This window comes from Lolium rigidum, chromosome 6 (assembly GCF_022539505.1).
Source record: "Lolium rigidum isolate FL_2022 chromosome 6, APGP_CSIRO_Lrig_0.1, whole genome shotgun sequence".
NCBI classification, from domain to species: Eukaryota; Viridiplantae; Streptophyta; class Magnoliopsida; order Poales; family Poaceae; genus Lolium; species Lolium rigidum.
In genome coordinates this window covers 190706730-190724580 of record NC_061513.1, presented here as the reverse complement: position 1 = coordinate 190724580, position 17851 = coordinate 190706730, and the positions used below count along the sequence as shown (strand labels likewise).

At 47.8% G+C, this 17851-nt stretch overlaps 1 protein-coding gene across 1 annotated transcript; it reads right to left on the bottom strand.

The window, feature by feature from the left end:
* Positions 1-11451: 11451 nt before the first annotated feature.
* LOC124663650 (heavy metal-associated isoprenylated plant protein 28-like) lies at positions 11452-17097 on the bottom strand. Its single transcript, XM_047201324.1, has 3 exons — positions 16918-17097; positions 11917-11992; positions 11452-11810 (listed from the first exon to the last, which is right to left on the bottom strand). Exons 1-3 carry the CDS (start codon positions 17095-17097, stop codon positions 11452-11454), a joined length of 615 nt encoding a protein of 204 aa, XP_047057280.1.
* Between the last annotated feature and the right edge of the window lie 754 nt (positions 17098-17851).

The following is a 17851-nucleotide window of genomic DNA, read 5'->3' as shown; positions in this document are numbered from 1 at the left end:
GTGCGGTTTTTCCTCAAATACATATCTCTATATCTTATTTGGGACACTGTTTGCTTCAAGTTATTCTAATCATTGCCGTGCGTGATTGTTTGACTAGTTGAAGTTATCAAGAATCTTCATCCGTGCATAGTGCTTAATTCTATATACTTATCCTATGCCTTTTATTGTGAAGTTGATCCTTACTATCATTGTCAATACTCCACCGGAAATTATTTCCAATATACTCATTGTCTTTGACAATTGATAACCTTGTATGTGGTTGAATTCATGGATCATCTTCACCTTGGATTGCTTCTTATTGCCTTATTTTATTTCCAACAAATCCTTGTTGCTCCCATATGTCTTCCTTGTCTCTTTAAAAAAAAATTCTTTTGATAAATCCTCTTGATTCATGTCAAGTGTTTGTTTTGGAATACATACCTTTTCCTTACGGTACATTGTGCCATTGTGAAAAGTGTGGAGGGTTTGGTTTATTTGTTCGAACCTTGCTCTTTTGGGGAGTTTGCTATCTCATTCCTTCTTACATATTTTATTAGCTTGAATGAGATAAATCTTTGAGCATGTTTGCTTTATTTCATCCTCTATGCTCAATGGTTTCTTCTTAGTTCATTTGTTGAACTTTGTTGAACAAATCTTTTGTGATTTGCTTCTTTGATATAAGTTGGACAAAAAATTTGTTTTGTGACACCTTTATGCCTTATTCAATTCATTTGGTGTTTTGTCCAAAGTATATCTTCCTTGGATCTTTAAAAAGTCTTTGTGCGTGCTTATATGTAATTTATTTATATTTATAGCATGCTTTCTTTCTTCGATCCATTATATACTCCATCAAATCCTAACCGGCTAAGATGTGCATGAAATTCAAATTTCATCTATAAATATGCACATATTTATATATAGTGTGTCCCATGTATTGTGGTTAGTCTAACCATTTTGGACCCAATAAGTTTGGGGACCAAGATGTACTTGAATGATGTTTTAGGTACATTGGAGATGCAATGGAGGCTTGTCTCATCTATAAGGAAGGTGTTGTCACCATATGATAATTGGAGTCAAGCTAGGATGATCGATGAAATCGTATCTACTACATCGTGCCATTGCTATCTCGGTAACAAGTATCTTATTCATGCACTCTCATATAGCATCCAACCTCTTGTAGGTTGTATCTTGGCATGAAATTATTTATCTCGAAAATATTGCGGTTCTTGAAAAACCCTTTTAAAGTAAAACTTCTTATTGAACATTTGAGTAATTTGAGAAGATGCATATGATAGGTTATATATATATATATATCATATTTTATGATTCACCTATCACTAATATGCCCTCTAGCAATTTATTGCATATCAATTCCTCAAAGAGCTCTTGTGTGCAATATTGATGAATTTGTGAAATAAATCCGTATTCGTGATACTTGTTGCCTTTCTCAAAACATTCCAACTAGCTTTACTTCCCTTATTGTTAGTTGTGATGTTTTTGAGATTTAACTTGGTTGAAGTTCATTCATATACCATAAGTGAAAATTGGAGCCATAGGCTATATATGCTTCTTAAGCAAACATCATTTGGTATATTTTATAACTTCATCTTGGATACTTGTCTTATCTATTTTGTTAACCTCTTGTGTGTGCATGTTTCTTTATGGATCACTTTGTCCACTTTAGAAACTCATATACATAAGAGCGTTAATCCATCACCTTGACATCCTTGTTCTTTGCCGACCATCTTTTACCCCTTTGTTTTTAATGGGTTGGTAAAGAAGATTTATGAGTGCTAGGTTTATTTATTTTCTTCATGCACTCATATCTCGTAATTGTTGGACTAAAGTTGTTCTTGATAAGCATATTCTCTTTATCTTAGTTGTGTTCTAAATGATATATAGGGAGTGTGGATTCCATGTTTGTGCATATTGTATTCAAATGCAAACATTATAAATTATGCACGAACCTTGGGGAGCTTTCTTATTTTATTTAAAGCACTATATCTCTCTTATCATGATATCTTTGTTTGTCCAATTGGATCTTTGATTGCTTGCTTTATTTGTTGAAGCTCACTTCACCATGTTATCTTTATGCAATCTTTGATCCTCAATATAGTTTGACTTCCTTCAAGTATTCATCATTGGATATGTGCACTTGATTCCACTCAAATTATGAGACGTGCACACTTTGGGGAGGAACTCACATTATATTGGCCTTCTAAGTTTTTCACCCATTTTGACAATCGATGCCAATGGGGGAGAAGTTTAGAGGGTTTAAGGGACTGGTTTTACACTTAAGTTTGGTTTGTGCTTAAGTGTTTTGCCTCTCATGCATTCCATATTTGTATGTCTTGCATGGTTGTATGTATATAGTGGAAATTGTCCCAAAGGTTAATCTTGACAATGTATGCAATGAATTCATGTTCATCACACGTGCATACATTGTGGGGGAGTTTGCTCTATACATATTGGTTCTACTCACATCCCTTGCATTAGTTGTAGTTGTGTGAGTAGAGTTGATTTTGATATGGGATAGTAGCTTTGTGTTACTTGACCATATCAAATACAACCTCTTGTATACAACTTATTCTCGGATAAGTTGCGTACTTGTCTCTCATATTCATTATATAAACCCTCTTATTGTGTTTGTCATCAATTACCAAAATGGGGGAGATTGTAAGGGTATATTGCCCCTATGTGTGGTTTTGGTAATTAATGACAACCCCTATGGACTAATGTTTTCATTGAGTTTATATGAAGGAATATTCCATAGGTACTACTTGTACTCCATGTGTTGGATTCAAGTATGGATGCCATGAAGATAAAGGTATACCTTGTGTATTGGCATCAAGATCATCGGTATGAAGATATATATGTGATATGATCAAGAAGAAGAAATGAAGATGGAGTTCTTATGTGGAACTCGATATTAGCCATGCTCTATCTTAAGTGAGTATATGAAGATACAAGGTTGAGTTGGGCAAGTTCAAGATGAGCATCTCAAGTGAATCACATGCTTGAAGCTTGCCGTCCATTTGGTGATAATGGACTTATGAAGATATGCATCAATGAAGCTTTCCCATCATAGTGTATGGGGGAGCATTTGTGAGTCTTCACAAAGCAACAATGATAAAGTGAGGCATTCCGGCTTGTGTAGAGCTTGAAGAGTTATCATCAAGATCAAGCGGGATGCGCAAGGCAAAGGTATGGCCTTGCTAGGTTTTCCTTTTACCGGTCTCAAGGTGGTTGTTGGGAGACCGGATTATAGGATAGATAGCCGCACTATCAAGAGGGGCTTTCGGTTGGGTTACTTGATCACATCGTCTTAGGGAGCTCAACCCTTTGCATACTTTGCATATTCTTATTGCTTCTTGGTATTTCTTGGTGTGAGGTTCTTGAGCTTGTTGCTAGCTTTACAACAAGCCCAAGTTCATCGAAAACGGAGTTCGCATGCATCTTCTATTGCGTTTTCGAGGTTGGGTGATTTTATCGGTTATTCATGATATAAGGTTCTACCTTTTATATTCATGATAAAATCCCCTCCTATAGATTCTTGTGTTTTCACTTTCCATAGGATAGCATTTGTTCTTATCTCTCAAACAAAATTGGTTTCATTCGAATCGGAGTTCGGGAGCATTTTTTATTAAAGAAAAGGTAAAAGAAGAAAAAGAAAAGGGCAGGGGCCAGCCGGCCGACCGGCCCAGCCACCGGCCCACCCGGTCCACAACCGGGCGCCAACCAGACCAGGCCAGGCGCCGGCCCACCCGGCCGAAACCGGCCCAGGCGCTTAACGCCGACCGGGCGGCATTGCGGGCCTCTCCGGTCCCGGTCCGGCCCGAGGGTCCGGTCGCCTACCGGGCTGCCCGGCGCTGGCCCCGGCCAGGCCGGCCTCCCCGCCGGCTGGGCTTCCTTCGCCCCCGCGCGGCCCACCCAGGTCGCCCCGCGCGCCCGGGCCTTATCCGCCGCACAGCGTGCGTCCAGCCCCGCCCGGCTGCTGGGCCGGTCGGACGGGACTTGCCGCCGGCCTCCTCAGCGCCAGACTCGGTCGGCCGGCCTGGCAGCCGGCTGGGGCGTTTTTCTGGCCCGATTTTCCTGCAGTCTTTTTGTCTTTTTCTTCCCAACGGTTTTATTTGCTCCTAGCTATAAATAGACCTTTCTTCCACCTTGAGCAAGTTAGTTCTTCCCATTCTCTCTCCTCCATTGTTGCATTTGAAGAACTTGCTCTCCCCTTTGATTCCTCCCATGATTCTTGCTATTTCTTGAGGGATCTAAGAGAGGAGATCTAGATCTACACTTCCACCAATCCTTTTCTCCTCTAAGTGAGGGAAACTCTTGGGATCTAGATCTTGGTGTCTTTTGTTGACTTTCCCCATTGTTCTTCCTCTCCAATCTCATCTTATCATTTGTTGCTTGGGTGGGATTTGAGAGTGAAGGACTTGAACACCTCTAGTGTTCTTGCTTTGTGTAATTGCATAGTGTTGAGCTCTCCAACACGATTAGTTCGAGTGAGAGACCGTGAGCTTGTTACTCTTGGAGGGAGACCTCCTAGTTGGCTTGGCGGTTGGTGCTCCTGTGATCTCTTCAAGAAGATTGTGAAGAGGCCCGGGCTTCTCCTTCGTGGAGCTTGTGAAGTGGTTGTGGAGCTTGCCATCTCCGGAGCGGAGGAAAAGCTAACCATAAGGAAAGGGCCATTATCCTTCGTGGGTGTGGTTCGGAGAATAGGGTGTGTTGTGGATATACTTCATAGGTATACCATCGACATGGTCCGATTCCGGCAAGCCCGGGTGGCCCACAGATGGTGGTGATAGCATGTGGCCCACCGGGCAGCCCAGTTGTTGTTGATCAAGATGGAAGATGTCCAACCCAGGAACAAGGAGCCGGATCCGAACCGCCCTACGAAGATAGCCGGATCCGAACCGCCCTACGAAGGTAGCCGGATCCGAACCGCCCTACGAAGGTAGCCGGATCCGAACCGCCCTACGAAGGTAGCCGGATCCGAACCGCCCTACGAAGGTAGCCGGATCCGAACCGCCCTACGAGAGGTACCCGGATCCGAACCGACCTACGAGAGGTACCCGGATCCGAAGAGGTCTATGCCGGGAGTCGGATCCGTGAAGGCCCATGAAGGAAGCCGGATCCGTGGAGGCCCATAAGGAACCCGGATCCGATGACGACGTAGATGGAAGGCGGATCCTTGACGTACACGGCAAGACATTGTACCGTAGTTAGGCAACCTGTAATCCGGCTAGGACTCTCCATGTAAACCCTAGATCCGTGCGCCTATATAAGCCGGATCCCGGGAGCCCTGAGGGGAGAGCTCGAGCTAGAAGCGAGACAACCACAACTCATTGTAACATCGCGAAAGCGCCCAGATAATTCCAGACAAGCAGCGGTAGGCCCCTGTCATCGTGCGGGTGTTCCGAGGCTGGGTAAATCGCGTACCACCGTCCCGTGTGCACTCCGCCCTATGGCCCCTACTTCTTCTCCCCCTCGTGAGGATCCCTCCTCCGAGGTACCGTCGATTAGGCAATGACAGTTGGCGCCCACCGTGGGGCCTGCGGCGTCTGGAGGCCGTAACCGGGAGGGTTCCACCATGGGAACCTTCAACTTTCCGATCGTCCTTTTGTCGAATTCTGGATTCCGACTAGGACAGACCCCGTCAAGTTCTTCATCATCCCAATCGGCGGGTTACACATCTTCATCGGCGAGACCGTCGATTTCGACGGAAACGCACTGGTAAGTACTGCAGCTACGACCGCCGCTGCGCTGGACGAAGCTGTAAAGATTCGATCTGAGTTGCTGGACCTTCCTAGGGAAGACTCCGCGTTAGATCTGAAAATTTGGAGTCGGATCCACACCTCAATTTTTGGTAGCCGGATCCGCACCTAATTTTTTGGTAGTCGGATCCGCACCTATATTTTGGGTAGTCGGATCCACACCTATATTTTGGCTAGTCAGATCCGAACCTACATTTGGCTAGTCGGATCCATACCGAAGATTATGTTGGATGGTGTCTCCGAAGAATCTGACCATTGGATCATGAAGTGTCCGACCAATACTTGGTTGGAGATATGAAGTTTGGAGTCCTTCAAGATTCTCTATTATTTGTTCCAGCCAAAGGATGAAGATACATGCACAAGCTGAGCTGGATGGAAGAACGGTGAATCTTGGAGAACTCCGGGAGCTCTTGTTGTGGATATACTTCATAGGTATACCATCGACATGGTCCGATTCCGGCAAGCCCGGGTGGCCCACGAGATGGTGGTGATAGCATGTGGCCCACCGGGCAGCCCGGTTGTTGTTGATCAAGATGGAAGATGTCCAACCCGGGAACAAGGAGCCGGATCCGAACCGCCCTACGAAGGTAGCCGGATCCGAACCGCCCTACGAAGGTAGCCGGATCCGAACCGCCCTACGAAGGTAGCCGGATCCGAACCGCCCTACGAAGGTAGCCGGATCCGAACCGCCCTACGGAGGTACCCGGATCCGAACCGACCTACAGAGGTACCCGGATCCGAAGAGGTCTATGCCAGGAGTCAGATCCGTGAAGGCCCATGAAGGAAGCCGGATCCGTGGAGGCCCATAAGGAACCCGGATCCAGTACGACGTAGATGGAAGGCGGATCCTTGACGTACACGGCAAGACATTGTACCGTAGTTAGGCAACCCGTAATCCGGCTAGGACTCTCCATGTAAACCCTAGATCCGTGCGCCTATATAAGCCGGATCCGGGAGCCCCGAGGGGAGAGCTCGAGCTAGAAGCGAGACAACCACAACTCATTGTAACATCGCGAAAGCGCCCGGATAATTCCGGACAAGCAGCGGTAGGCCCTCGTCATCGTGCGGGTGTTCGAAGGCTGGGTAAATCGCGTACCACCGTCCCGTGTGCACTCCGCCCTATGGCCCCTACTTCTTCTCCCCCTCGTGAGGATCCCTCCTCCGAGGTACCGTTGATTAGGCAACGACAGTTGGCGCCCACCGTGGGGCCTGCGGCGTCTGGAGGCCGGAACCGGGAGGGTTCCACCATGGGAAGCTTCAACTTTCCGATCGTCCTTCTGTCGAATTCTGGATTCCGACTAGGACAGACCCCGTCAAGTTCTTCATCATCCCAATCGGCGGGTTACACATCTTCATCGGCGAGACCGTCGATTTCGACGGAAACGCACTGGTAAGTACTGCAGCTACGACCGCCGCTGCGCTGGACGAAGCTGTAAAGATTCGATCTGAGTTGCTGGACCTTCCTAGGGAAGACTCCGCGTTAGATCTGAAAATTTCAAATCTTGGTTTTGGTAGTCGGATCCGCATCTATATTTTGGTAGCCGGATCCATACCTATTTTTGGTTCCCGGACCCGCGCCTACGTTTTTGGTAGTCGGATCCGCACCTATTTTTTGGTAGCCGGATCCATACCTATGTTTGGTAGTCGGATCCGCACCTATATTTTTTGGTAGCCGGATCCATACCTATTTTTGGTAGTTGGATCCGCACCTATATTTTTGAAGCCGGATCCGTACCAAAATTTTGGTAGGTGGATCCGCACCTAAATTTTTGGAAGTCGGATCCACACCTAAATTTTGGTAGGTGGATCCGCACCGACAGGACCACTGCGACAATCAATCTCGCACCGGCTCGACGGAACGCCGAAGAAAAACCGCCACGACCGACGTTGACTCCGCTCCAAACAGCTAAGTCCCTATTTATATTTAATATTTTAAAATTTTATGATCATGAGATTAAGATTGGTTCACTCATATCCTGAGTCTTTTACCGCTTTCACTCGTTGGTCATATCTTTCCCACGATTTGCCTCGCGCTCGTGAAAAACTTTGTCTTGTTTTTGCCGCTTAAGGCTCCGGTCTGCTGCAAAATTCCGCTTTCGGGCGTTAGCTTAAGTTTTACGGCCTACACGTTTTCTGTTGTTTTATGTGTGGATTCCTTAGTAGTGACATCTCGGTACTTAAAGCCGGCCTCTCGTTTACGAGGTTCTTGATTGTTTCGCTATTAAGCGCTATCGCCTCAGCAGATGTTCCGTGTTTAAAGTTTGCCGTCTCGCGAAAAGTCAAGCATATAAACCAGAAGAACGGATAAACCAGCACTTGCTTAAAACATATAAATTACATTAACTGTTCAAGATAGTCGAGTTTTTCCGCCTTGACAGTTTTATGTTGTTCAACTGCTGCATAGTTTCAGCTTTAAAACATTTGTTCAAAGGCCGTTTTTGTTCCGCCTTACATTTGTTCGTTGAACATGATCAAAGAAACAATTTAATACAAATATGTTTTTATGTTTATGTATCAGGTACATGCACTTGGACGTACAACAATCCCCCGAGGTTAGGCGGATCCATGGCGTGTACAGCTGGAAAAGCAATTTGAGTCTTGATTCCGCTATGCTTAGCCGGAACCAACCCTCGGGGGTTGCGGTTTGATTTTAGGTTAAAAGTGTGTTTCCTTTCGGGTATCAGTGCTGGAAATTTCCGCCTAGATGCTTGGGATTTACGCTATTCCTAAGTCACATATAAAGATAAAGCTACTCTAAGAGCACCAAGCCGGATTTTCAAGTAAATTCACCTTGGCGCTCGGGGGCTACATCGATGAAGTTCTTTTTGGAGCAACAAGCCAGAAATTTTCCACCTTGACGCTTGGGGGTTAAGTTTCTGAGCATCGAGTCTCCTTGGAGCAAGCCGACTCAACGCTCGGGGGCTACATACATATGGTTATGTCAAGAAAAATTTCAAAGATGGCGAAAATCTGGCTAACTAGTCGGATCCGCACCTAATTTTTTGGTAGCCGGATCCGCACCTAATTTTCTGTAGCCGGATCCGCACCTAATTTTCTGTAGCCGGATCCGCACCTCAATTTTTTGGTAGCCGGATCCGCAACTAATTTTTGGTAGTCGGATCCGCACCTCAATTTTTGGTAGTCGGATCCGCACCTAATTTTTTGGTAGTCGGATCCGCACCTATATTTTGGGTAGTCGGATCCACACCTATATTTTGGCTAGTCAGATCCGAACCTACATTTGGCTAGTCGGATCCATACCAAAGATTATGTTGGATGGTGTCTCCGAAGAATCTGACCATTGGATCATGAAGTTTCCGACCAATACTTGGTTGGAGATATGAAGTTTGGAGTCCTTCAAGATTCTCTATTATTTGTTCCAGCCAAAGGATGAAGATACATGCGCAAGCTGAGCTGGATGGAAGAACGGTGAATCTTGGAGAACTCCGGGGGCTACTTGTTGTGGATATACTTCATAGGTATACCATCGACATGGTCCGATTCGGCAAGCCCGGGTGGCCCACAGATGGTGCTGATAGCATGTGGCCCACCGGGCAGCCCAGTTGTTGTTGATCAAGATGGAAGATGTCCAACCCAGGAACAAGGAGCCGGATCCGAACCGCCCTACGAAGGTAGCCGGATCCGAACCGCCTTACGAAGGTAGCCAGATCCGAACCGCCCTACGAAGATAGCCGGATCCGAACCGCCCTACGAAGGTAGCCGGATCCGAACCGCCCTACGAAGGTAGCCGGATCCGAACCGCCCTACAGAGGTACCCGGATCCGAACCGACCTACAGAGGTACCCGGATCCGAAGAGGTCTATGCCAGGAGTCGGATCCGTGAAGGCCCATGAAGGAAGCCGGATCCGTGGAGGCCCATAAGGAACCCGAATCCGAGTACGACGTAGATGGAAGGCGGATCCTTGACGTACACGGCAAGACATTGTACCGTAGTTAGGCAACCTGTAATCCGGCTAGGACTCTCCATGTAAACCCTAGATCCGTGCGCCTATATAAGCCGGATCCCGGGAGCCCTGAGGGGAGAGCTCGAGCTAGAAGCGAGACAACCACAACTCATTGTAATATCGCGAAAGCGCCCAGATAATTCCAGACAAGCAGCAGTTGGCCCTGTCATCGTGCAGGTGTTCCAAAGCTGGGTAAATCGCGTACCACCGTCCCGTGTGCACTCCGCCCTATGGCCCCTACTTCTTCTCCCCCTCGTGAGGATCCCTCCTCCGAGGTACCGTCGATTAGGCAACGACAGGGTGAGCCTTCGTGGCGCGGGGAATCCTTCGTGGGACCTCCACTACTCCAAACGTGACGTACCTTCTTGCAAAGGAAGGGAACACAGGAATACATCCTCGTCTCCGCGTGCCTCGGTTATTTCTATACCCGAGCTCTCTTTCCTTGTGATAGCCATCGTGCTTGAAGTACGATATATCTTGCTATCACTTGTGCTACATATATCTTGTGCCTATTTTGCTTAGCTCTAGTTGCCATTGTTACACTTAGTTGAGCTTAGCATATTTAGGGTTTGTGCTTGTAAACTAAACGTTAGTTTAATTCCGCATTCTTACAAGACAAATCCGAAAGAGTTTTTAATTGCCTATTCACCCCCTCTAGGCGACATCTCGATCTTTCATTGGGCGCCGGTCCAGCCGGCCTGGGGCCCGGTCTGACCGGCCGGGGCGTCGGTCCAACTGGCCTGGAGCCCGGTCTGCCGGCCGTGGCGCCGGGTGACTGGGCGGAAGCCCCTGGATAGCGGCCCGGTAGGCACCGGTTCTGGGCCCAGTTTGGTCCGGGCCGACCCAGTGTGGAAGCCGGTTCGGCCGGTTGTAGCGCCGGGTAATCCTGTCAGACGGCCGGTCCGCCGGCCGTGGCGCCGGCCCGTCCGGTGCTGAGGCCGGTCGGCCGGGTCGTGGCGCCGGCCGCCTGACGGATCTAACCGACGGCGGCACGATACGCGCCATGGCGTGGACGACGCGCAGATCGGAGTCGATGGCGGCGTTATCGATGTAGTCCCGGTCGATGGCGACGAAGACGGGCAGGCGATGGAGACCGCGCGAGCAAGAACAGCCTGCTGCGATGCACGTAGGGGCGCCCCGTGTGCGGCGCGTGCGGCTGTGCCGTGCGGTTGATGGCCGGTGCAGGTCGATGCCGTTGTCGGAGTAGAGGCGCAAGAGGACGACGGCGATGGGCGACTCAATCCGATCTATGATCGGTAAACCAAAAAAGAAAACGCCGGTCGAGCGACCGGCGACGCAAAAAGAAAACCAATCTATGGATTGGAAAAAAAAACTCGAGGACAGCGGATCAACGGATCGGCGGACGAACCCTCATACGGGTTGCGCGGTCCCCGAAGTAGGCCATGAAGATTGACCTCCCCGGGGGCGGCGCGGGCGGAAGCTTGGGCGGCGGCTAGGTCAAGGAGCGTGCCGCTCTGATACCATGTTGAACGATATGGAGATATGCGGAATATGTTGGATGTATTATTGAGCCTCATGGACGAGTATATATAGGCGTACATGGATCATTTTGGAGTGTAAGAGAAGACACAAGATCTATCTCTATCCTAGACTATCTAAACCGTACGTATACTCTAACATGCCTTAATTTACAGATAGAGGATAAATTAAGTCCTCATACTAGAGTAAAACTTATCCAGGTGATGGTCGTGCTGATCACATCCGCATGGTCACATGACGGAGCAGCCTCCCGTGTTCTCGTCGCTGAAGTAATCCGTGGCCCTGGTGCCGACGACTGACGAGTTGGCGCCGTAGAGGCGCGAGTCGTCGTAGCCGTGCTTGTAGTAGTTGTAGGAGGATGTGGGCCCCGCCTCGTACGTCTCGGCCCCGCCCGGGTGGTGCTGGAGCTGATGCTGCGCGAGGAGCTGGACGGCGCCGCCCGCGACGCCGGCGGCCATGTACGGCGCCGTCGGCCACAGCACGGCGCGCTTGCCCGTCCTCCGCACCGCCTTGAGCACCTTCTTCTGCTCCACGTCCCCGTTCACCGTCACCTTCTGCATCTCCATGTCGATCTCCACTTCGTCCACTCCTGTGATCACCAGATCGATCGATTAGTTTCATCTTCAAAGATCTAGCTCTAGTAGTCTAGTAGTGGTCGATCTTGGATAGAAGCTGTATATATACACAGTGCGTACCTTCTAACCTTTCCACCGCCTTCCTGATCTTCTTCTCGCACCCGGCGCAACACATATGCACGCACATCTCCACGATCTTCAAGGCGATGAACCAACGCAGCATCAGAATCAAGATACCATGAACCCATAACGGTGCAAATCACAAAGCATTCAGGGATATGGGGAGATTAGCTTACTGTCATCTTCTTTCGCGAGCTCTGTGCGTGCTTGCCTCGATCGCTTGGGGAAGTGTGAGGCGTTGACAATTGGTAGGAGTATCCAACAGCAGGAGCTGTGTGTCAACTGCCAAGTTGCGTATCTCCTGTTCCCCTGTATGTATATATATACACGCGCTCGGCACTCCGCTCCCATGTGGCGTACCCGTGAAGCATGGGCGCGGCGGTTGATCGAGCTGCGATCGAGGTCGGCGTAGGCGGGCGTCGACGCGTCGTGGACAGACGAGCTATTTCACGTGCAAGCTGCACCGACTGCTTCGTCCTCCCTCCACATTCCGCGCTATAAAAAACGACAATGCTGAAGACTCAACGCTGGTGGAGCTGAGAGCAAGCAACGAGCGCCGGCCTGTCGCTGATGGCATGTGAGCTCGGCTCTCGATCGATGCCGCGTTTCGTCCGAGTGAATCACGGGGGAGCCGCGTGGTCAGGCCGGTCGATTCGCAATTCAGCTCAACACACCTATCAGTGGATCGATGGATGGAGGGAGCAGCCAGCGAGCACGATCGTCGGATCCACGGCACTAGGCCTGGGCATTCGGTTTTAACCGAAAATTCGGTTCGGTTTTTTCGGTTTTTCAATAATTTGGGTAATAAGAAATGAGAACCGAAATTATATCGGTTTCCTAATTAGTATGTAGTTCGGTTACCCGATAATTCGGTTCGGTGTTCGGTTTTTAACCGATTTGACCAAATTGTGACAACAAATAAAAAGTCGAGTCCGTATGATAGCATGCTGCCACTCGCTGAGTTGTCGTGACTAGAAGATATCTCCACGTACGACAAGGACTGCTGAGCCCAATAAACATATAACCATGTAGTAGTAAACTGCTAGTACATAGCTAGCTGAAGCAAAATGAAATTAGACACATCTGTGTATACATGTAGTACATGAATGGGGCTGCCTTTTATTTTTCTAGGGACGTATAAGAGCCTGCCAGGAGACATGTGATGTTCGTACGTGGAGTTTAGAACTTTGGCCTGGGTAGTCTGCTTGTTGGGCTTAGAAATTAACTGAAATGATTGACAATGGAGCTATGTACGGGACTATTTATGTTATCTCTCAAGCTATCTCGGTTTTTAAGGTTATTTCGGTTAATAGATGGTCAAAACCGAATTTGTTAATATAAATTCGGTTTTTCACATGTATGCACCGAAATTGTTTTCGGTTAATTCGGTTTCGGTGTATTCGGTTTCGGTTTCGGTTCCGGTTAGTTCGGTTCGGTGTTCGGTGTTCGGTTTTTTATGCCCACCCCTACACGGCACCGCATGTGTGCGGATTTCTGGGGCGGAGGCAGGGGGGGGGCGAGCAGGGGCCAGACCCCCCCCCCAATGTGTCGCCCCCCTCAAGGAAATGCAGGGCACCAGTACCAGTTCGTGTATACGTATTGCGCTAATGGCCGTGCTAATTGCCTGATTAGTTTTACTTCAGCCCGATTGCATGTGGATGGTTGTGCACGAACGGAAGCCCAACTAATACAGCCCATCTGGCTACATGCCCACGTAGTGACGTAGAGGTTATGGGTGGTGCTATATGCCACCCTGGTCGGCCGCTAGGAGACACCGCACACCCCAGGCGAGAGTGCTGGGCCGGCCCAATATTCTCTCTTTTCGTTTTTTTCTTCTGCTTTCATTTATGTTTCTGCTACAATTTGAACAATTTTCGGATTTTATAAAAAAATGAATCTGCACTTTCTAAAAATTAGAAAAAAATCGAATCTAAACATTTTTTCGAATTTCAATAATTTCCGAGTTTGAAAATATTTTGACCGAATTTCGGATCTGAACTTTTTCAAATTTGAACAAATTTGAAATCTGGACTTTTCTCAAAATTGGAACAAATTTTCAACTTGAACAAATTTCAAAGTTGAACAAATTTCGAGTTTGAACAAATTTCGAATTTTAATATTTTGAACATTTTTCGAATTTGAACAAATTTCAAAGTTGAACAATTTCAAAGTTGAACAAATTCGAGTTTGAACAAATTTCGAATTTGAACAAATTTCAAAGTTGGACAAATTTCTAGTTTGAACAAATTTCGAATTTTAATATTTTGAACTATTTTCATATTTCAACAAATTTTGATTTTGAACAATTTCAAATCTTAGTATTTTTCGAATTTCGATAATTTTTAAATCTGACCGGTTTTAAGTTCAATATTGTCGAATTTTAATAATTTTTGAATCAAAACAATTTTTGAATCTGAAACAGAAAGAAAACAGAAAACCCAACAGAGAAAAAAGGAAAACAGGAAATGAAAGGGGCAAATTCCCGAAAACGCGAATTGGGCCCGGCCCATACGGGGTGTGCGGCGCTGGGTATACACCGACCTGGTCGGTGTATAGGAATTGCCGAGGTTATCGACCAGGACGCCTCATCTTTCCGCTGGATCTCGCCGTCTCGCCTCTCGCCCCTCAATCAGATCAATCGATCAAGCTCGCCGCCAAGGTATAGGACCCCTGCCGCTGGTCACTCGCAAGGCAACTTACTGGCAGCTCGTCTAGCGGCGACTATATATGGTGGTTGCCGGCATGCCGCTGCAACCTTGGTTGCTGGCTAGTCGTCGCCCGCACAAGCAGATTATTAGTCAAGGTACATACATGCGGCGATAATGTACATCATTGGTATTTCTAGTCTGATCCGATCCCTCCTTTTAACCTCATTTTAGCTACAGTTGGTTTGTTCAAATTTGAGAACAATAGCCAATTTCTTAGGTCTATATCATGCCCTAATCAACCCTGCCCTAATGCAATTTTTTTGGATCGAGTTGTTGGTGATTGATGATAGAATATAGATATATGCTACGTATATAGTCTGTGAAAAGTTAGCCTAACAAATGTCAGCCTGCTTATCAATTTTAATGTTTTAGATCATCTGTATCATACAACATTATTACCTTTTTGGCAAACATATGTTGGTATGCTATTTCGATTTAGACTTTGCCGCTCGCCCCCCCTATACTCAAATCCTGGCTCCGCCCAGTACGACTCAGGTCTGCCGTTCAGCCTGCTAATGAGGTTCTATCTAACGAACTAAACACTTATATTTCAACTCTTGCAAATAGTAAATCCCAATAAATCAAAGAATTTTTTTTTTGCGAATAAATCAAAGAATTATTGTGTTAATTAAGCTCATGAAATCTAACGTGGAGAAAAATGAAACAAAACACAAAAGTAAAGAAGAAACAAATCACAAGTGTGTACTACAAGCTAATAGGAAGAGCGTATATTACTCCAGTATCATATTTCTCCCAACCCCCTCTTCTGAACCTAGCCGCCCCCTCCATCTCTTCATCTTCTATAAGCCGGTTCCCCCTCCTCCGTCCGGTATCGTCGGTGTCGAAAGGGGTGGCCCCTCCATTTGCGCCGCCAACGTCTGTCCCAACGACAACGGACGAATCGAGCAGGCCTAGCCCGACCCTGCCTTAAAGTTCGTGCGAGCCAACAACATGGAACACGGTTGCATTTCAAACTCACGATTTTTGTATTCCTGCAGCCGGGAAACGACTTTTCCAGCAACCAAACTCGTGCGCCCAAGTAACAAACAAAACTACGCATCTGCTATCTTATCCTTGGGAACCAATCCTAACAGTTCTGCAATCCTCAGCTTCTTCCTGGCATATTCCTCAACTAGATAGATGCCCTTAGTGTTAGTCAATTTTTTTTTGAAGGAATGTAGCGAAGATCTCTAAATATGGAAGGATTAATGTTGTTAAACTTCATCATGTGCAAGCTCTTCTTTATGCATTGCTCATTTTTGTTTCAGCATTTTATTTGTTCCTGCAGCTCACTACGGGAAAACACTTCGTTGCCGTGCGACAGATCGCACGGCAAAGGCCCTATTTTGCCCGGCAAAAGCTTTGCCGTGCGTCGACGCACGACAACGTCTGCACGGCAACGCCTCCGACGGTAACGAAGACATTGCCGTGCGCATGGCCAAACTGCACGGCAAAGGCCTTTGCCGTGCGCGCGCTACGTTGCCGTGCGGCAGACGCTTTCCCGTGCGTGCGCCTCGTTGCCGTGCGGCAGATCTTTGCCGTGCGGCATCTTCTTTGCCGTGCGTGCAACTCGTTGCCGTGCGGCAGACTCTCCCGTGCAAACTTCCTTTGCCGTGCGGCAACGCCCCAGCCCGCACGGCAAAGGCTCCTCCAGGCACTCTCATCGCCGTGCCAGGAGCACAGGCTGGTGACGCGTGGCGCCTTTGCCGTGTGTATGCACACGGCAAAGTGACCAAAAGTCATTTGCCGTGTGCATACACACGGCAAAGGCCCCTGGTTTTTTCATTTTTTTTCATGTTTTTCATTAATATCTGCATTTCAAAATTGCATTTCACATATATATAACATATACAACATATATATTCACCATAGCATCACCAAACACATCAACAACACCACAAATACATCGAGCACACATAGTTCATACATAACAAGTGCAATATCCATTATTACAATCCATAACAAGTGTGAACAATCCATAACAAGTGCGAAGAATCCATTACAACGACGACGAGTGCACGAAGACCATGCCATCAACCTTGTCCTCCTCCGCTTCCGCCGGCCTCATCGTTATTTCCTTGTGACATATAATCTATAAGGTTGATGGAATGAACATTTGCATTTGCATATTGAACACTTGAACAAGTACAAGTAGCGGGTTGGGCACAAGAGGACTCACCGCGGTTCATGCTCCGGATGATGTTCAAGTTGTTCACGGTGACAGGTGTCCCCGGGCTCTGAGTGGGCGGTGGCGGCATCCATGGCATGGAGTAAGGTGGAGGAGCAGGAATACTCCCGGTGGAGAAGACAGAGCCGTCTGGCTCATCAGCCAACTCATCTGTGCTCGCTGCTGCTGCATCATCTGCTGCTGCTGCATCTGCAGCATCATCTGTGTCTGCTGCTGCTGATACTCCAGAATCTGCCGCTCCATGTTCCGTGCGTGCTCCTGGGCTGTCTGCTCCTTTGCTTCCATCTCCGTCTACGATGTGTTGTCGCGATGTCATTAACATTTCAATGGAAAGCATGTAAAGGAAAGGTAGAGGCCGGAGGAAGAACATACCCGTAATCGCTCGACAGCTAGATCCGAAGCCCGTGGCCGGGACTCTACCTCAGGCTGGCCGCTCTTACGACCACGATGGATCTGGCGGAGAGAGGGAACCTTCGCTGGGTCGACAACCCCGTCACCAAGCCATAGACGGCCATGCTTCAAGCCTTCTCCCGCAAGCACCGCAACCTCAGGGTCAAAGGAGGCTTTACCGTGCATCCTTTCTTTGCCGTGCGGTGTGCAGGATCTTTGCCGTCCTGGCTTCTTTGCCGTGCGCTTCTGGTTGGCTTTGTCGTGCGCTAACGCGTTGCCGTGAGGCATTTCTAACTTTGCCGTGCGTCGATACTTTGCCGTGCGCCACCATAAAACTTTGCCATGCTTTATCTCTTTGCCGTGCGTCTCTCTCGCGCCGCACGGCAAAGAAATCTTTACCGTGCAGTGCCTCACGGCAATGAAAAGCTGCACGGCAGCGCCTGATTTTTCCGTAGTGGCTCATAGCTTACGACATATTGTGACCATGCAGCACTGTTTCTTCCACGTGCGGTTTCAGAACATAGATACGTATATTATTTGGCAAGAACCGGGTAACCTGACGCTGCCATTTTCTGTTACACCTGTGCATTGTTTCTTCCAACCTATGTTTAGATAACATATTGGGGTAATTGGGACGAATCGTTCCCCT

Coding starts and splice junctions, on each gene's coding strand:
- LOC124663650 (XM_047201324.1), bottom strand. CDS start 17,097: ATGGAAGCAAAGGAGCAGACAGCCCAGGAGCACGCACGGAACATGGAG. Junction 11,993..16,917: donor CTCTGTCTTCTCCACCGGGA/GTATTCCTGCTC, acceptor ATCGCCTTGAAG/ATCGTGGAGATGTGCGTGCA. Junction 11,811..11,916: donor GGCGGTGGAAAGGTTAGAAG/GTACGCACTGTG, acceptor TGGTGATCACAG/GAGTGGACGAAGTGGAGATC.